General features: G+C 40.9%; 1 protein-coding gene and 1 non-coding gene across 2 annotated transcripts; both read left to right on the forward strand.

Moving 5' to 3' along the window:
• Nucleotides 1–7,050: 7,050 nt before the first annotated feature.
• LOC136455725 (small nucleolar RNA R71) lies at nucleotides 7,051–7,157 on the forward strand. Its single transcript, XR_010759200.1, has one exon. It is a non-coding gene; the product is annotated as a small nucleolar RNA R71 (small nucleolar RNA).
• An 11,220-nt stretch (nucleotides 7,158–18,377) lies between these two features.
• On the forward strand, nucleotides 18,378–21,352 carry LOC136454552 (heat shock cognate 70 kDa protein-like). The gene is made up of 2 exons (XM_066454940.1): nucleotides 18,378–18,594; nucleotides 19,944–21,352. Exons 1-2 carry the CDS (start codon nucleotides 18,378–18,380, stop codon nucleotides 21,350–21,352), a joined length of 1,626 nt encoding a protein of 541 aa, XP_066311037.1.
• Nucleotides 21,353–21,482: the final 130 nt, after the last annotated feature.

Here is a 21,482-nt window from a genome sequence, read left to right on the forward strand (position 1 = left end):
ATATATATATATATATTAAGTAATCCGCAAGCACATAGATAATATACCATTGTAGCATTTCACCCAGGAGTATACCAGGTATCGTTATTTATATTTTATCCACATGGAGGAGCGATGGGGTTGGCACAGAGATATTGTCAAATATGTATACTTATGATAAGATCATTAACTCTCATGCTATAGCAGGGGTAAGTCAAATGGTAAATAAATGATAAGTGTAAGGCATTGATAATAATCTAGGGATAGAAATAGATACTCATAAATGTAGTATGGCTAGGTAGGAGATTAGTTAAGAGCAAAAGATTCCTAAGTCATTCCTTATTTACTAAGTCTTTTGTACACCCAAGTATATACACTCTCATCTATAGCATAATTAACTTTGGATCTATGCATAAGGAATATTACTAAGGAAGATCAAGAACAACGCTTGACTCCCTTCACAACTGGGTTCTGCTTGCTCTACATATGGGGAGTGGACTACAAAGGACTCAATAGGAGTGTCACATCCATGATCTACCACATGACCTAGAGTGTAGAATGCATCTGTAGGTAAACAATATTTAAGCACCACACTTAGCTCACTCGAGTATTGAGATAAGCGCTTTGCGAACATATGAATATATTCATAATCAATCATGACTATATCAAGCATATAACTAGAGCAAACTAGGAACATATTAAAAAGCAACGTATTATTGAAGTAGCATAAAGTCATAAAAAAAGAGAGATACAATGGATATACCGGCCTCCAGACGGTGAATCCAGAATCCTGAGCAATAGCCCAAACTCTACTTAAACATTGCTAGCTAACCTATACTAGATCTTGAAGAATTAGAGCTCTATTCTCTTCTCTCTAGAAACCCTAATTTTTGATCTGATCTTGACTTATAGCAATGCTTCAGGGAGGGGGGCAGGGGCTGGTATATATAGGCCGGAGCGTCAATCCTAAACCCTGATGGATCAAAGCGACTTGAATAAACTACGTAGATGTAATCTAGGAGGCGGTGGAGGAACCGATGTCGAAGCAAAGGCTGCTAGGTGGGCCCTAGGGGCTGGCCGACCTATAGGTCCTATCATCCGCTGTAGGTCTGCTTCGGTGGCATGGCTTCTGGTGGCCTCTGGAACCTTCTGAAGTTGATTTTGCTACGGATAAGCATGATTTTATTTGACATTTTGATCCACCTTCATAGTTTTCTGGATAAACCCTACTGAAAACATAGATTTACCAAAACTCATGAAAATTGTCAGTTTAAACCCCTAAGTCTATGTTGGTGATCATTTTCATGAATGATTTCAAGTTATATTGACGGTTCATGATGGATGGTAACTACCATCAACAAACTCCCCCAAGCTTAACCTTTGCTCGTCCCAGAGCAATGCCAAACTTAGCAATGGATCAGGAGTTTTAGGATTTTTGAAAATATTGAAACAACTCCTCAAAAGTACACATGCGTTCAAACAAGAATTCTCCTCCGGATTAGAACAAACCGATCTGACTTTCAAACTTACCCATATTACCTTCAACCATGGGGCTTGTAGCCTTCACTTAGGTCTTGAGCAATTGAAAGACAGAACGATTTAGTCAAGCCCTATGTCTCAAGTTCTTTGTTCAACCATTATTCTAGAGTTTTTGTAAGTTTTTAAAATAAAACTCAGATATTCCATTGTATGACACTCTCAAGTCTCTTAAAATATGTGGTATTTGTGGATCCCCACCAAGGCAATAGCGATGTTATGCCTTTCTCTTCCTATATCTAAGGCTTATGTGGAGCTCATAGGAATGGGGGTAACATGAAAGAGCATACTTGCAATACATATATTGTAAAGTCAAACAATGGATCCAAAGAGAGTTGAGACATACAATTAAATCAAGATGTGCATGTGTGTGGAATATATGGTGGCTATCCTAATTCTACTATGCTCCTTGAAAACTTTTCTCTCTTTTGGAACTTGAAAATATTTGCAAGAAAACATGGGCTATCTTATTCATCTCATTTCTCTCTTTTTTTAGGCAGGCATCTAAGTACCCATTGTTTTAATAATTGGGACACTTGTCCATTTTTTCTCAACTTTTTTTCTTCTCTCTCTCTCTTTTTATGAATAACTTTTGCATAGCCCATGCCTTTTCTCTACAACAAAACTTTTAAGAGATAGCAACAAGAACTTGGAGCATTTATTTGGTGGATGGATACCTATCAAGAATATTTTTGGTGTCTACTCCTAGTGTAGGAGTAAAACATTTTTGGGTGGATCTAGATGGAAATCATGTTTTTACGCCTACCCCTAGTGTAGGAGTAGTGCATATGTGGGTGGTGTGTACGTGATCTTAATTTTAAGAGCATGTCAACCCTCTCATAATGGTCAACAAAGCTTGACCAAACTAAATGCAAAACAAGTAGCATATATGAGTAGAAGTTTTCCTAGCCTAAATATAAACATGTTTGGCTCTGGTAGGAATTCAAGCTTTGTCATACAGGAACTCATCATGTTGCATTTTTATGTTTTCAAAAGATAAATCTCTAGAACTTCAGTCTCACTTGGAACAAGATAAACAGCGGCTCAGACCTTCTCATATCATATTCGTCAATTACCTAGACTTAGATCAAGCATTGCTACCCACGAGTTTCAAGTTCAAAGCAAATTCTTATGTCAAAACAATCATATCCAAAACTCGGGAGAATTCAAAGCTAAAAACTAGGTACTTGAAAGGAATTATAACAGAGCAAATGTTCATCATTTTCATCATGAATCATCATCTTCAAGTTCTTTTTATTTATTGGCTCTTAACAACAGAAATTTAAAGCAAACTTTATACACACTCTTTTTATTTGGTTTTCATTTTTTTAATAAGACAAACTCAAAAATAAATAAATAAAAGGAAAAGGAAAAAAATACTAGAAAAGAAAACTTACCTTAGATAACAGGGAATCCTCCCCCCTAAGCTGGGTGTTGCTATAGTCGATCAGAATGGCTGGTCAATGTTGAGACCCTAGAATAAGTAGTGCCAATTCTCATTCTCCTGCTGCTGGTGTTGCTGGATGTTGGTGATTTGGTCTCCCATTTTTGCTTGCCACTAGGAGTGCTGATGAAGTTGGTTCTGGATGTCGTGCAGCGTCTCCTTGATGGTGGTCAACCTAGTGTCGAGGCAAGAATGCTCCATCTGCTGGTCGTGATAGCCCATGGGCTGATCATGGTAGCCACGAGCAGAGAAGGACATACGTCCTCCCTGGTAGCCGCTTGAAACTTCTTCATATTGCTGCTACTGATAGTAGTCAAAGTTGCCATCCTACCATTGCTCACTTGTGCCCTGCTGCTAGGAGCTCTTAGAGTGCTGAGGAGCGGGCTACTCCCAACTAGCATGCTCAGGTTGGTACATGTAGGAGGATTCTCGCTGATCCTAGCCTGCATAGCTGGTGAAAGGCGGTCCCTCTGGGATCAGATCATCGCCACAGTACCGGGGCTACGGGTTGTGAGTTATTCTCGTAGAAGCACTTCTGTGAGGCGCTGCTTCCTTGACCTATATATCAAAGACAAAAGAATTCACCGCATACAAACTGAGGTTCCGGTCTGGCAATAGAATCTCAGTTGTATAATCTATGTACATCATGACAAGTTTTCCATCCTTATTCTTTTTTAACATGTGTGCTTGGACAAAATATTCATAGTCGATATACCAACAGGGAATGTCATCAATGTAAGCAACAGAAGCATTCTCCAAAAAACCCAAATTTTTGGCTATGCAGGTGACCAGAGAAGTACACCCAACATCTCCCATAAGTTCAAGAATTTATGTCCATTGTTTCATCATAATTTGACCGGTGAAACCTTTCTTCTCTTAACCATGGCATAGAGAAGCTGAACTTCATCATTCCTTATAGTGCAAAATTCATTTCTAGGGGATAAAGAAAATCCTAGCCATTCATACATAAAGCACATGGTAGGGTGATGAATTTCATTTGTATGAGGACGGTAACAAGTAAGTTCTTTAGATATTTCTCTCCAAAACTTTGTCCTATCAAAATCTTGTATAGCGGTGTCTACATCAACTACACACTGAGCATGGAATCCTAGAAGCTCACTAAAATTCTTCTAGAGAACAGAAAAGTCTTTCCCAAAAAGTCTAAATGAGACTTCAGAATCAGTGGTTTGCAAGGTGCATAGAAATTCAGTAGTTATAAGTTTTGACACCGGCTCATTAATTTCCCAAACATTCTCCCACCCAATAGTTTTAAAAATGATTTCAAACTTAGTATTCATACCTGTTGACTACAAGAGGGGTGGATCATAAGCGGGAGTGAGAATGAACCTTCGAGTTTTCAGTTGCCTATAGGCGTCTTTCTCTGTCTTGTTCTAGAATTTTAGGTGCTTCTCTTCTAGGAGAATGTTCTTCTCGACGGATGATGACCCGTACATCGCTCTGACAGTGGGAGATGGAGTGTCAATCTGCATGTCGGCGCTTCCTCTGGAAGAAGAGCTTCTCGTCGAATGGAACGATGCCGCATGCTTGAGCTTGCCTACTAACTTGCTCATCTTCGTGCAAAATAAGCAGACAACACAACTCGTGAAACGAATTAGGAAAATAAAAAGTTAGCAGTTAGCCATCTAGAAGTTAGTCGTTCGAGGGTTAGTCATATTTGATTTCCTAATCAAGATTTTGGCAGAACTTTTACCCTAATCTTTTTTATTTTCCCTCTTAATTTTAACAGCACTTCCACTCTTAACCTTTTTCACTCTTCTTCAAATTTTTGATAGCCCTTCCACTCTTACTCTTTCTCAACTTTCCTAACCCCAACAACACTTCTATTAAGTGGATTTTTACTATGAACTTGGAATTCAAAATTTTGTACTTAGATGCTGGATTGTGAGTGTGTGAGGCCAAGAGCAAGCAGGAGAGGTGCCATTCATAGGCGGCGCAATAGCAGTTCGGCTGGCCAAGTGATGGGGCTGGCCAGCCCCACATGGTGGCCAACTGGCCTCCCCTTCCTCTAGATATTTACTTGCTTCATAGTTAAGCAAGGTGAGTGCTCCTTTCATTGAAAATGTGCTCTGGACGGTGCAGAGTGAAGATGGAGGTGGAAATGGAGGTGATGGTGGAGATAGAAGTGATGGGTGGTGGTTGAGTGGGTCCCATGTGTCTGTATTTCTACCATATACACATGTATATATATGTAATACAAAAATATTTTATAATACTATGAAATACAAAAAGATGTATGAATGGTATTTTTAAAATTTTATGCCTCCACGGTAAATATTTATTACGGGTTTTTACTTCATAAAAATTATTTACATGGGGCTTGAATTTTATAATGCCATGATGAGAATTTTTATTTTATTTTTTTCTAAATGCAAAGCAGATGCAGAAAAGTAAATTTGCTAAGGTAAAAGTAAATATGGATAACTACCGATTTTACCTCTCAGCGAGGGTTCAAGATTTTTAAGTCCGCCGAACCAGACTTCTCTAGTTGTATTTATTGCTCGGGTGCATCAGTTGGTCTTGGAGATGGAGACCCTAATGGTTGTATTGGCTTCTCTTGCCACTCCAAATTAGAGCATTGTTTCGGCCTTGGCTTGAAGGTGAATTGCTATTCCTTGCCATTGATATGGAATTTAATTTCTCTATCTTTGACATCAATGTGTGCATTTGTAGTGCTTTGGAAGGGTCTCCCAAGGATGAGGGTGTCTTCATGTCCTCTTGCATATCAAGTACTACAAAATCCACTTGAACAAAGAAGTTTCTTATTTTTACCAGAATATTCTCAGCGATTCCGGCAGGATAGCGAACCAGTTGGTCAGCTAGTTGCAGGCACATTGATGTTGGCATGAGTGTTAAATAGTTGAGCATGTCAAAAACCTTCTTGGGCATGACACTGACACTTGCTCCAAGATCACATAGCACATTCTCAAAGTTTTGGTCTCCGATTGAACAATGAATAGTGGGACATCCTAGATCCTTCTTCTTGATAGGTGATGTGTTCTGGATGGCCGCACTACACTCCTCCATTTGCTTGATTACCTCAGTGGTGGGCAGTGGTCTTTTATGGTTTAGGATGTCTCTGAGGTACTTTGCATAGGTAGGTACCTGTATAGCATCTAGCATAGGAATATTGATATATAACTTTTGAATTACCTCTACAAACTTACCAAACTACTCATCCATTTTGTCTTTTCGATTTCTACATGGAAACGGTAGGAAGGTGGTGTCATGAAAATCTTGCATCATTTCTTGTGCTTGTGGCTCAACTTCTTCAACTTCATCGTCCTTCTTCTCCTCTTGTACTTCCGCCGGTGTCTTACCCATCTTCGTCAGATATGGTGGATCACGAGTAGACTTGCCACCTCTTGTGGTTATGGCATTGACCTTTTCAAGGTTAGAGGCAACAGGCAGAGCAGCGACCAACTGGGATAATTGTGATTCTATCTTTTTATTATAGCTAAATTGGTCTTTTATAGTAGAAGAAAACTGTCCATTTTGGTATTTATGTTTTTAAGACTTCATCATTAAAAGCAAGCTTCTTAGAAATATTTTCATTAATCTTGGCTTGTTCTAAGATCAAGTCTCTCAAGGATGGTTGCTTAGGATTAGAGGAATAATTACCTAGGTACTTACCTTGGTAATTTGACTATTGTTGTTGTTGATTCCATCCTTGTCTCTGTTGTTGTGGAGCAGAGTTATTGATGAAAATGTTTGCATCTTCTTGATATTCAGGGAATTTAACCCCCAAATATTCTCCACATATGTTTTGGGAATTAAATGCATCTTGAATGGCTTGATGATCTTTCTTGTAATTGGCTCGCTATTCAAGCCAATTCAACAAGACGTCCATCTTAGTTGATAGTGCACACACCTCTTCTAGTACTTCTTCGCTCTTATTGCATACTTGAATATTGCATTGGGACCAGCCTTGATTAGAGGCTATCTTCTCCATAAGAGTTTCAGCTTTTTCAAGGGTGAGTGACATAAAGGATCCTTCAACAATCGCATCCAGTTATTAATGAGCTTTCTGAGTTAATCCATGGTAAAAGCTTTGCATGAGCAACCAATCTTCCATCACATGATGAGGACAATCTAAAATGTATTCTTGGAAACATTCCTATGCTTCTAGAATGGTTTCTCCTTTCTATTGTTAGAAGTTGGAAATCTTTTCTCTTAAGGCATTGGTCTTGCCTATAGGAAAAAACTTTGCTAGAAAGCCCTTTGAACACTTTGCCCATGTATTGATGTTATCTTTGTTGGTGTAGAACCACTACTTCGCCCTTCCCACTAATGAGAATGGAAACAAGTGGAGTAGTATGATGTCTTGAGCAATGTAAGGATGGTGATTGTGCTGCTAATCTCCAAGAAATTCTGGAGATGAGCACTAGCATCTTCGTGTGCCTTTCCACTAAATGGGGTAGCTTGCACCATGTTGATGAGGCTTGGCTTGAGATCGAACTCAAGGTTATTGGTTTTGAGTGTTGGTCCAGTGCGAATGTTCTTAGTCCTTAGAGCAGAGAATTCACGTAGAGTCTTTTTAGCCATAACTTCAGAAGCTGGTGTTGAGCTACCTCTTGATTGGTTTGATTGTGATTGATGGAATCTTTTGATGAATCAGAACCAATCCTGCAATACCCTGTATAAGATATGAACAAAGACAAACAAGGGTAAGCCTGCTAAAGCAGAGGTGTTATGATTTCATAAATAAGTATTTGTTTGATCAATTCTCTTAGCCTTGTGCCCCTCCCTGGCAACGGCACCAGAAATGCTTGTTGACATTTCTTAGCATCACCTTAGTACTAAGTTGTCACCCCTAGCAATGATGCCAGAAATGCGTTGTTGGTAATTATTGAGAACACTTATAAATAAATAAATAAATATATATATATATATAAAGTAATCCACAAGCGCACAGATAATATACCATTGTAGCATTTCATCCGGGAGTATACCAGGTATTGTTATTTATATTTTAGCCATAGGGAGTAGCGATGGGGTTGGCACAGAGATATTGTCAAATATGTATACTTATGACAAGATCATTAACTCTCATGCTATAGCAGGGGTAAGTCAAATGATAAATAAATGATAAGTGTAAGGCATTGATAGCAATCTAGAGATAGAAATAGATACTCATAAATATAGTATGGCTAGGCAACAGATTAGTTGAGAGCAAAAGTTTCCTAAGTCATTTCTTATTTACTAAGTTTTTTGTACGCCCAAGTACAAAATATAGAAATACTATTTAAAAAATTGGAAAATATTTGAAGGGGCGGCTTATAACTCCGACCGCCCCTACAAATGCCTCCGGGTATATATACCAGAGGGCATGGGAGGCCAAAATTTCACTAAGTCTTGGGCGCTATTCTTCATTGCGGACGCGGGCAGGCAGCTAAAATTTTCCATGCAGCCGCCGCCGCATCTCCGTGCCCTACCTCCATCGTCCTCGCTCCCCCAACCCCCTTCGCCGTCCTCCCCCAACCCCCTTTGTGCCCTAACCACCGCCATTCGGGCTGCCACAGCGCGCGGCTAGGGTTTGCGAGATTGTGCTCGGTCGGCCCGGTTCGCGTGGTTCCTCCCCCGGCGGGCGATGCGCCTTTCTCAGGTTGTTGCGCCCCTCTCCGGCGGGCCTATGCACCACCACCAGCATCCATCTCTCTGGGGCGCTTCCGCTGCTAGCTAAGGTTTGAGGCGACGACTGTGTTGCCTATCTCCCAACTTGAGATCCCCCCCGACTAGGGTTTGAGGGGGCGGTGGTCGCGCTCTCCCCGCAGTGGTCTCGCTCGTTGTTGGTATTTCTTAATGCATATAGAAATAATCTGCAAGCACACGGATATACCATTATAGCATTTCATCTGGAAGTATTCAGGGTATCATATTTTCTGTAGGGAACATAGGTACTCTTCTAGGTAATTCGTCTAAGGATAACACAAGGATAGAGTTGATAGAGGTTGAGATGGATTCCTAAGGTTTTAGAGTCTATGGATAGATAAATGCTACTTCTACTTGCTTACTTCGGGCACCGGGTAGCACCTGGTCTGCCAAGTAAGCCCAGCCTGTAGCTCTATGTCGTACCCGAACGTGGGGGGTTACAAAGGATGGATAGGGCTGTCACCACCTACCGCCTACCCCTCAACTATAGAGTACGAGACAAACGAATGTAGCCTCTAGCCTAGACCTCATGTCTACGCTATCAACTACTACTCTAGCATTGATCAGGGTGATTCATCTTTATCAAGAGCCCTCTACTAGAGTATACGCCATGGGGATCAACAACAAACCCATAAACAAGTATAGGTAAGGCTTAACTAATCAAAGACTTTATAACCAAAGGAACCACGAACGCTCACTTAGCGGAAGATTCCGTTGAGGTAGAAGCGGGGGAAGACCGATAGGTCTGGCACTTCCCTAAACTCTCCCTCACATCTCTCCCTACTACACAACTCTAGATAGCTATGGCCTAAGACTTGTAGTGTAGCTCTTGCTTCTTGCTCTCTTCCATTGTGTGCTATTGTGAATGAGAGGAGGGAGGTCCTCCTTTTATAGGTGGACAGGAGGGAATGTCCCATGGAATATACTTTGTGCCCACATGGAAAGCACCAAACTGACCTCCAGGTACGTTGAATCTAGATGAAACCTCAACAACTGTCATTGAAGAGGCGATAAGAGTCAACCGACCAAATCTTGGGCTGAACGAAGCTAGTGGGGCTAGGGCTGGGCTAGATCAAGCCCATCTTTGGTGTGTGGACTTCTATGATCATGTAGACTTGATCCATGATGGTTTTGTGTGGAGTTGAGTTGGTTTGGTTTGATTTTGGGCTCGTTCTCCACTTGTCTGGGCCTTGATTTGTCTGATTATGGTCCTTGATTTGTCTGATTATGGGCCTTCACCCCTTGGGCTCATGATGGGTGTCTATTTTGTTGTGTTTCTTGTACACTTTTGGTTCATTTTCTATGTAATCCTAACATTTCCTCCTGCAAAACGAATAATCACCATAACTCATGGAATTGATTAGTTATAAGTCCTAATTCTAAGTTTGGTGTTTATTTGAGCAGGTTTTATGTAAAAGTTGGTGGTTAGAAAAGTGAGTTAAGGACCACCAACACTCCTTCCCCCGGCCCCATCAGTCGCGTGCTCCCTCCACGGTGGTCACGCGCTCCCTCCTCCAGTGGGCTGTGCGCCAATCCTAGGCAGTCACGCCCCCTTCCCTGGTTGTAACACCCCAGTGTTAAGCATTGTATTTGGCATCTGCATTTCATGAGCACAAGCATCATCCAAGCATTCATGAACATGAGCATATGGAATTTCATCTCATTCTTATACATTCTCACATTAAATGTTGATTTTATATATATGCTTATGCTTGCAATCATGTATGACAAATGTATGAAATGGTTGGGAGGTCATGAAAACACCTTAGACACATCTAGAGTGATAAATGGAACAATGTTTGTAATCATGACATAGGCCAAATTTGCTTCTAAGTGTTGGTTTCATTTGAAATGTCATTTTCATGATACTTGTTTGACCAAAGTTGAATAGTAGCTTAGAGTGTTTGCATGGTTGTGTGACCTAAATAAAAGTTGTAGTACTTGACTAGGGTAACAACTTTAATGTTTGGGTTAAGACCTAATTCAGTGCCTAACATGTTCAAAAATAGCTCCAGAATAGCAAGGAAATGTTGTTTTGAGACTTGCAAAATTTCCTGTCATAATGCTATTTATAGTTTCAATGTACCTCACTTGTGACCCAAATTTTGTTGGGTTCCCCATGAAGTGTAGTATTTGATTAAAATATGAAATCTTCTGTTTGGGGTATTTTTCTAGGAGAATTAAATTGAGCTAGATAAGTGTTTTTTAACTTGTATCAAATTTGTAAAATGCATATCTTGAGCTAGGAAAGTGCAAAAATTGGGATTCCAATTTTTCTGATCTTGTGTTTACATGCTCTAGCTAGGAAAAATGCTAAACTTGTAGTAGGCATACTTGAAATATGGTCTTCTTGTTTAATCTTAAATAATTGCTAGTTTCTAGTGAAAATAAATGAGGTAAAAATACATAACTTATGATCATGCAAATTTTTGTGTAGTGTTCTTCTGTTATGATGAAGCTAAGAAAAATATAAAATCTGTTGCTTGACACTTTTCACTAGGCTAAACTATTTTTGCTAAAATAAGCCTATGCAACTTGTCATTTTTGTAGAGATGGCTATACTTATGCAATTGGCATGAAATTTGTACAGTAGACTTTTGGGGTCATATGTGAGCTACTGTAATTTTCTTAGAATGTATTGAGCTTTGGAAATATTTATCCTTCAAATCGCGTTATTAAATAAGGAAATTAATAAATGTATATGAATAAATTAGTTTGACTTAACCATGATGCTTTATATGGTCCTTGTTATGCATATGATCTGTTGATAATGGTAGTTGTGCTTGAAATTGATTGGTTATAAGCAGCTACATAATTATTACTTTATAATTCAACTAGATAGATGCAGGAGTAGCATCTGTTGTATTGACAAATTCATGATGATAATTACATTTCCTGTGAAACTTGTTATTAACAAAGTTGTAGATAATTTACTCATCTAGCTTGTCTAAAAATTTTAGAGTCATAAGCTAAATGATTTGGGAGTTATAGCTGTTAAAAGTCTGTTGTCAGATTTGCTTGTCCTTTGGATAGATCTGGAAGATTGAATTGCTTGACCTAAATAGCTATTGAATCATCTTGAGATGACTATACGAAAGTTGTACACAATTTTATAAGCTTTCCATAAAGTCCAATATTATAGTATTTGGTTGGGTATAACTCAAGTTATGGTTAAAATATGTGGCTATTGTCTTGATGTCCTGAAAATGCTTTTTATGGGAGTTGTTAGACTATACGAGAAGAGATATGCACCTACCCAGTAAAAGAAGATTTATATTCTTATCACCTTAATACTTTACTATTAAGAACTCATATGCACATGCATTTTGTCATATCATAGCATCCATGTCACTATCTATGCATTCATGATGTCTTATTTCATGATCATACATATAGGATCGCCCGAAGAAGTGATTCTGCTGGAATTCAAAGGAGAGACGAAGGACAACCAAGAGGCACCACAACCTGTAGCTCCCAAAGGAGAGGGGCCAGACATTGATGAACTCCTAGAGTGCCCTGACCACCGCCCCACCTCGTTCCTAAAAGACAAGCCCTGGAGCATTTTAAGCCTACTATGTTTTACAAAATATTACTTGAGTCATTTATGTTTGATGCATTAGGTTATAAGAGTTGATTGAAAACACTTGATGCATAGAACTACCTTGTTCAGTGTTTTATTCCCATTGTTGCAGATAGTACAGTTTATCATGGCTATTGCAAGAACTGCTTCTGTCCCGCCATGGACGAGGAGTAAGCCCTGGGTAGGCATCTCTTATTAATCCCTCCCTTATGCTTTTATGGACATGTGATCGTGAGCTAGCACTATATTTAAACAATGTTGTAGATATTGGTTTCAAACTTTTAATTTGCTTTCGCTTCTATTTTACTTGAACTTGGTTTGTAATAACCTAAATTCGTACTCTGATGGATGAACTGTATTTGTGAACTTTATGAAACGTGTGACATGTATGTTGAATCATGTATGATCTTGGTTGTATGTTGATGGTTAATCGAGACCCTTTTTGGTACTCGACGGACTACCGGGTTTATATGGGCTCAAGGATGATAGTGCGACCGCTTGCGGGCTGCCATTGTACTTGTGCTCTTATAAATTAGTCGGTTCTGCTACACCGGTGGCCGTGCACTCTGGCGTCCGGTGGCCGTGCTCTGGTGTCTTCTCCAACCTCTAGCTCCAGCGGCCCCCTACGGCTAGGGTTTGCGGGACAGCACCGGCTGCAGGTATGCACCCCCCAACCCCGCCTTCTCCTCCATTCCTGCTGAACTGAGTTGATGCCGTGCTTGCTGATGCTACCCTTTGAAAATTATGAAATGTGTGTGGTGTTGGTTATGGTCAGGTGCGGTGGTGGCAGTGGTTCCATCTCCCTCTCTATGTATATTTATCGATGCATTCATTCATCCATCCATGGAAGTGATTTGAGTTCATGCTGTGCTTGTTGATGCTAAAAATTGTTGGCATGGCCTCCATGCATCTCCCTATGTCCATAATTTATAGCCATGTTTACTTCAAAACCAGCTCCTGTTGATAACTAGAAAGTAGTAGCTGTCCTAATGTGTACTAAAAATGTTGGATGTTTGTCTATAATGCTGTTGTCCAGTGATTGAGTTAATGGTGTTTGGGTTACTGCTGCTGAAAACTGCAGCCTATGCAGTTTTTGTTGGGATAACAATTTCGTGTTACAAATGGCTTTTCCTGGGAAACTTGTTTATACAAAAGCTGTAGGGGATTTAGTCATTTGTGTTGTCCATAAATTTCATGATTTTATCTCCTCAGGTTTGAGAGATATTAATTTTTGAAGTTCATTGTCAGGTTTGGACTATGTGCTGTACAATTCTCCTCTCCTCTCATACTAATACTATTGCTGCTGCTGACAAACTCTCCTCTCCTATCCTACTACTTCTACTACTCATCTCCTCTACTATTTCTACTACTCCTCTCCTACTACTACTACTGCTGTCCAACTCTATGTTTGGCAGCAGCTCCTATATTTTTTTGGCAATCCGCAGCTGATTTTTGTGGCCAACTCTCCTCTCATTCCTCTCTTTTGCCTATGATGAAATTGTCCAACTCCATATTATCTGGAATATGATGAGCTGATGATCAAGAACTTGTGAGAAACTTGGCATCATTGTCAGCCGCCCCCTACATTACCTTTACGCACTTCTATTTTATAATGCCTTGATCCTCCAAGTTAATGATCAAATGATGATTAACATGTTTCTGAGGCCTCTACTCTTACTCATTTTGTGATCAAATGATGATTTAAGTATTTGCTTACCATGGTGTTTTTCTTTACATGTGGAGAGCTGCTACTACTAATACTACTACTGTTGTCCTAGTAATACTATTGTTGTCCTAGTACTAGTACTACTGCTGGTGTCCTACTATTAATACTACTGCTGCTGTCCTACTACTACTACTCCTCTTCTTTCATCTACTGTAAGTTAGTTTCAACCTGATTGATGGCTATTTTCTTCACTTCCACTAGGAAATGGGCCCTTGCTATGTTGTTTTCAAGGGGAAGAAACCTAGGATTTACATGTCTAGGCATGAGTGTAATGAACAAGTGCTTGGGTTCAAAAATGCTATACACAAGAAGTGCAACAACTATGAGCATGCACTTAGAGATTTCAATGTCTATGTTGGACCAGCAACTCCCTCCCCTAAGATGGTCCCAGCTGATTGTTGTGAAAGCATCCCACCTTAGGGTGGTAAGACTGGCTCTTGGAAGAATATGGTGATTATCAATCTGTTGGTGATGGTGTTTGGACTTTGGATGAGGCGCTCCATGAGCAGCCAATGCAACTGCAATACTTAGACTTGTGATGACACAATTAGATGGCCGATGTAGTTGGATAACACAATTGTATGATGATTTAATTGTGGTGTCTGAGGCCTATTAGTTTGGATAACACTAATTATGTGTCGACAGCTATATTTTTGTTGTAATGCAACTCCATCTTCAGATTAATTTATGGCTTGATGATTGACATGTTTCTACTACAACAATGCTTCCTTGTGCTCACTAGTTGTTATCTTACCTGCTATGCCCTTTTGGATATATATGATCACTAGTCTAGAACATAAATTATATGGCAGCAGCTGCTACTTTTACTACTCCTCTCCTTTGCTCTACTCTCCATTGGCAGGCAGTTGCTGCTTTGTAGACCCTCCTCTTCTAGTCCTACTACTTCTACTCTTCTCTCCTCTTCTACTACTACTAGTCATACTCCTACTCCTCTCCTCTCATATCCTCTGCTCCTACTTCTGCTACTCCTCTCCTCTCCTGTCCTCCTCTACTATAACTGTTTTCTTTAACATAAATTTAGGAGAAGATTGGGTTTCGAACCAAGAATGGGGATGCCCTACGCCGGAGTACCTTCACCAGATATTCCAAGTTTTGGCAATTATGTATATAATCTGGGTTTTGAACCAAGATTGGGGATGACAGAGCACCCATATCCAAGCATAGTAAGTAACATGTTTTAAAGACACCTCTATAGATATTTTGTTCTGATATATATAATTCTTAAATATAGATAATTCATCATATACCATGGTTCAGAGAGACACTCAAATTTCGAGGTTGATGACATCAATGTTGATACATTCCCTATAGAGGGTGGACGCACGCAATGTCGAATTAGCTTTTCTATTGTCGCTAGGTTGGGTAACCACCAAGGTCAGGTTGTACCAATCTTGGAGACGGGCAGCGGTCAACCTCACTACATTAGTGCGCAAAAATATGCTATGCTAGAATATTTAAGGGCGCTTTAAAATATTGGGTACAATATTCCTACATACTCCTCCACGAGGATAGGAACTTTGAATGTGGGCCTCCACTACGATATTGGACGCTATTATGCACAGCTTGCTAAGAACAACATAAATGATGTGGTCAGTCTCATAACTTATATCCAGATTAATTGTTATATCTATATATATGTATGGTTCTGGTAACCAACATATTTTTCTCAACACTTGCAGGTTGAGCAGTAACATACGCAAATTGTAGCTTTGAAGCCATTATAATCTAGGCCATATATCAAATGGGTCTTTATGAATGGGAATATGCTGGCTCAACTTTCACTTCAGAGGGAATCCAGAAAAAAAAATGTGACTAGGGGACGTTCTGGACCATTGCTGATTGTCGTCAATAGACCTTGTGAAGCAAGAGAGTACACTAGTAAATACATTGCGCTACATCACTGACATTTATGCATATGAAATGAATGACCTGCACTTCTCCGATTACGTGGTACGGCGTCATGAAGTTCTAAGACTTTAAATTTCTGTTGGTTGTAATGAACTGAGCTGGATAATTATGGTTTGTAATGAACAAATTTCAATTATTATAGGTTTGTAATGAACTGATCTAAATTATTATGGCTTGTAATGAATGAGTTTGTAATGGAGTAATATAAATTATTATGGTTCTTGTGAATTATTATGGGTTTGTAATGTATATATCTTCTTGTGAATTAGCTGATGATATAATGTCCTTGTAAATTATATATTATATATATGTAGTTCTGGTCAGATTTGAATTTTTAAATTTCAATTTTTTTTGGCCGAAGAACGGACTAGAGAGACGGTTCTAGAGTTAACGGCCCCTACAAATAGAAATTATAGGGACGACTGGTTTTACAAGTCGCCCCTACAAATCCTATTTGTGTTACTAGCCGCCCTCACAAATAGGATTTGTATGGGTGACTAGAGAACCGCCCCTACAAAACCGGCATTTGTAGCAACGGTTTCGTAGGAGCGGTTGGCCGAGCCGTCCCTACAAACCTCTTTGAGCCGCCCCTGGAAATCCTTATGGTAGTAGTGCTGCATGTTTGGCTGGGCAATAATGTAGACCAGAAAGGTTTTTTGTGTCCCTGTGTTTGTTAGCACGAAGTCAAAACATGCATGCATGATGCGTCAGCATTTATTGGATCATGAGAAATCTACATATAGGAAAGACTATCTTCACTAAATAGACGTGTCCCTGTTTACTACTACTATACGAAAGGGATTAATTGACGTGTGATTAAACAAGGAATAGGAGGATAACTCGATACAAATGGAAATAGAAGGATCTGTGTCGCATGGAATTTATATCTTCACTAAATATGACACCTCACTAGTGATGGATTCGGTTTTAGAAATTTCTAACTGTATATAGGAAAGACTATCCATCCCATATGTGTATGTAACAATAACAAAAAAAAAAGCACGCAAACTGATCAAAACAGAACATGGAGCCCACTGTTTTCCAAATTGCATGCTTAAAGTGGTTTCCACGCTTCAATAACTAAAGATTTTTCCACTTTATAGTACGGTCATCTATCCTAAATCCAACCATGTACTCTATTGCACCTTGGTTGGCAAACGCAAAGCCCTATCATACACCTTTGTCTTGTGCCTCGCTGTTGCTCTAACTTCTCACCATTTGATGAACCGTTGCATGTGTGTGATCACGATCTCCATCTCCATCACCTCCTATGTCTTGTTCACCACCATCAAGTGGACACTCGCTAATCATACTCAATGAAAGCGTTAGTCCACATGGCTGGCACTCACTTACCAAAACCAAACTAGGTCTTTCACCGCCGCACGACCGACCTCCGACAGTGCTGCTGTGCGAGCGAGGGCCAGCTCCACCCCCATCACTGCCCTATTGTTTGCTGTGAACCAGGCCGCCCAACGCGTGCGTAGGGAAGAAGGAAGAGAGGAAGAAGAAAGAAAGAAAATAAGAGGCTGATAGGTGGGCCTCACATGTTAGGTAGCTCATCCCATTTTTAATGTCCCAAGACCAAACTGAAAATTGTGGTGCTAGCTTTGACGAAACCATATATCATCAACCAAACAACAGATGGGATTGTCCTGTCTCTGAAAACCGAGACAAAACCATCCCATATGATGTCTCTCAACCAAACACTACCTTTTAACACTTCCAACCCAGAAACTAGATGATTTTCTATAGCTATTAATTAGGGTGTCAACGAAACAAAATGGTGATGTGTCACTATAGTTATCGAAGGGAGAGAAGGAAATTGTTTTTTATATAGAAAACTATGTCTCCGTGACAACTAAGATATGAATAGATGTGATTGGTAGATGCTATGATGAGAGAGAAGATAGATGCTATGACACGGTTCTATTTTTCGACCATGATATTGAACAGGCAAAAAATTTGAAACTTTTGCTTGGTACTTTTGAACAATTATCAAGTCTAAATATCAACTTCCATAAAAGTGAATTATTTTGCTTTGGCCAAGCAAAAGAATCCGAGGAGCAATACTCATATCTATTTGGTTGCAAAATGGGATCATACCCTTTTACATATTTGGGCCTTACTATGCATTATAGGAAGTTAAATAATACGGATTACAAATTAATTGAAGAAAGAATTCAAAAAAAGTTAAGCGGGGGAAAGGAAAACATTTATCGATGTCGAAATTTTCCATTATCTAAAAAAGATTGGGACTCTTCTTAGAGATTGAGTTTAAGAAAAGAGTCTTGAGGATACTCCAAGAAGGATTATATGTCCTTAAGGAAAAGCCCAGCAGCCATCGTGGAGAGAACGGTTGCCCTAGCACGCCCGACTACCGGAGCGGCATCAATTTATTCCGCATATATACGCACATCCCGTGCGCCTAATAGCACATCCATAATTTCCGAGAACTTGTCTCTTTGGAGACAGTCCGAGTATACTTTCTACTTTGCTCGCCTCTGACTGTTGAGATGGCGGCCTCCAAGGGCGACGGACCGGCGATCGGCATCGACCTGGGAACGACCTACTCGTGCGTGGCTGTGTGGCGTCACGACCGCGGCGAGGTCATCGCCAATGACCAGGGCAATCGCCTCACGCCGTCTTGCGTCGCGTTCACCGGAGCCGAGAGGCTCGTCGGCGAGGCGGCGGTGAACCAGGCCGCCTTGAACCCCACCAACACCATCTTCGGTGAGAACGAACTACTACACACGAGCTGTTTCAACGCTCGCTTATATAGACTTGTTTATTTTCTTCTATCCTCACGCGTGTGGACTCGCTGGTTTGCGTCACAGATCTATCAGCTGTGCCTAAGTAGCTAGGTTGCGTGCAATGCTGCTCTGTTAGGAAATAGGAACTATATAAAAGTTTGCCGCTCCATCATTCGTACGTTCATATCCTTGCATGAAACATGCATATATGCCTCTTGTCCTCTTGAATTTCTCTAGCTGCATGTTCACATTGTATTTCTGGCATTTTTTTAACTGCGTTTTGGGGTGACTTACCCCTCCTACGCGGCTGTTTAGTTTCGGTATAACCAGTTAATCACTATTACTAGATTCCTCATGAAGTCATGATGTGCACATACCTTTCTTTCAAAACAACTCGGTGAATTAATTCTTGCATAATGCAATCACAATTGAGGTTATGTAAAATTCATGGACAACAAGATCTAAAAAGGCTGATATAAGGTCTCGGCATTCTTTTGAACTAGAGTTTGGTGTGTTTTGTTTATAATAACTGAGTTTTGTGCATGGTTTAAAATAGCGGGCTATTGAAAATAGCGGCAACTTTTTTCAACAGCTATGAAGCTATAGCGACGCTACGACACATACGTTTTTTATAAAATAAGCATGAAAAACACCAGTAATTCATGCAAAAAAAACATGTCAAATATGAAATTCGTTGAACATAAATATATTTCTAAGATTCCACAAGTCTAGATAGCATTACCAATATGACATTACAACATGGTTCATTAAACTCCAGTGTTTAATTGTCCCAAATACCAAATTAGTAGCAAATGATAAGTAGGAAATAACTAATTAAATTAGTAAGCAAATAATAAGTATGCAAATATGAAATAGTGCCACTATTTTAAAGCTAAAGCTATGCAACTTAGCGGCTCTATAGCTCGCAACAACGGTCAAAGTTGACATAGCGGCACAAAGAGCAATAGCATAGCGTCAAGCCTCTCCGGCCGCTATAGCCCACTATTTTTTTCCATGGTTTGATGTTGGTGAGTGTGTAGTTACAGTGCGTCGGTCCATCTGGGCATCTGGCCCCTGATCAGAACCGCACAGCTCCTCCACAACCTGGAAACGAGGTTTGCTGGAAATTCATAGTAAAATCAAAGAAAATTACAGAGTATCAGTAGGACCAAACCTAATATCTGGTGCATATATAGCAAATCGATCCTTTATTACTCATACTTTGCAAGAAATTTTTGGAACGCATAGTACAGAGATGCAGATCAAAGTACTGCTGCTATGCTATTTATGCTTCACTCTGTTGACTAACACACGACTAAATCTTCACAGAAGTGAAGCGACTGATCGGCCGCCGATTCAGGGACGAATCTGTACAAGAAGACGCCAAGTTGTGGCCTTTCAAAGTCGTCGCAGGCCGTGACGAACGGCCACTGATCGTGGTGCAGCATAAAGGCAAGGAGAGGCAGTTCAGGCCTGAGGAGATCTCCTCCATGGTGCTGGCCAAGATGAGAGAGACAGCCGAGGTATATCTCGGTAAAGCGATCAAGAACGCTGTCATCACCGTGCCTGTCTACTTCAACAACTCCCAGCGCCAGGCTACCATTGACGCCGGCACCATCGCCGGCCTAAATGTCATGCGCATCATCAATGAGCCGACAGCTGCAGCTCTCGCATATGGTCTTGAGAAGATGCCACTCAGCAACAAACGAAGGACGGTGCTCGTCTTTGATCTTGGTGGTGGTACCTTTGATGTCTCCCTCCTCAACATTGATCCAGTAACCAACAAGAAGGACAAGGGTGTCTTCGAGGTGGTGGCCATCGCCGGTGACACTCACCTTGGCGGGGCGGACTTCGACAGCGAGATGGTGAAATACGCTCTACGTGAGTTCACACGGAGACACGGGAAGATGGACATCCATAGCAACCAGAAGGCGCTCCGGCGGCTGAGGACTGCCTGCGAGAGAGCAAAGAGGATGCTGTCTTCTACCGCACAAACCACCATTGAGGTCGACTCGCTCCATGACGGCATTGACTTCTGCGCCACAATCACCAGGTCTCGATTCGAGGAGCTCAACAAGGATCTTTTCAGCAAGTGCATGAAGGCTCTGGACAAGTGTTTGTGCGATGCCAAGATGGACAAGAGCAGCGTCCACGACGTCGTCCTGGTGGGCGGTTCCACCCGTATCCCCAAGGTGCAGAACATGCTCCGGGAGTTCTTTGGCGGGAAGCAGCTTTGCCAGACCATCAACCCTGATGAAGCTGTTGCGTACGGCGCCGCCATCCAGGCCTCCATTCTCAGCGGCGGCGAAACCGACGATGGGAGGTTGGTGGATATGCTTCTGCGCGACGTCACGCCACTCTCGCTTGGGGTTGAGATTCAAGATAACTGTACAATGAGCGTGGTTATCCCGAGGAACACCGCCATCCCGACCAAGATGGCCAAGCCCTTCACCACCCTCTACGACAACCAGACCGTCGTGTGCTTTCCAGTGTATGAGGGCGAGAGCGCAGACACCAGGGACAACAACCTGCTCGGCAAGTTCGCGCTCACCGGCATCCCCCCGGCACCCAAGGGCGTAGCTCGTTTACATGTCACCTTCGATATCGATGCAAACGGTGTCATGAACGTGTCCGCGGAGGACCTGGACACTGGGAAGAAGAAGAGCGTCACCATCATTAACCACGGTGGCCGAATGCCCAAGGAAGAAATCGCTCGCTTGGTGCCGATTGAGATTTAAATTAAAATTAAAAAGGGAGGGGTCAAATCAAGGCTTTTTTTTATCTTAACAAATCAAGGCTTGAGCATATCTGTTATTGCAAGGTATTCTAAATATATTGCTATCACCGTATCACGTGACTTTTGGCTTG

Source organism: Miscanthus floridulus, chromosome 5, assembly GCF_019320115.1.
Source record: "Miscanthus floridulus cultivar M001 chromosome 5, ASM1932011v1, whole genome shotgun sequence".
Lineage (NCBI taxonomy): Eukaryota > Viridiplantae > Streptophyta > Magnoliopsida > Poales > Poaceae > Miscanthus > Miscanthus floridulus.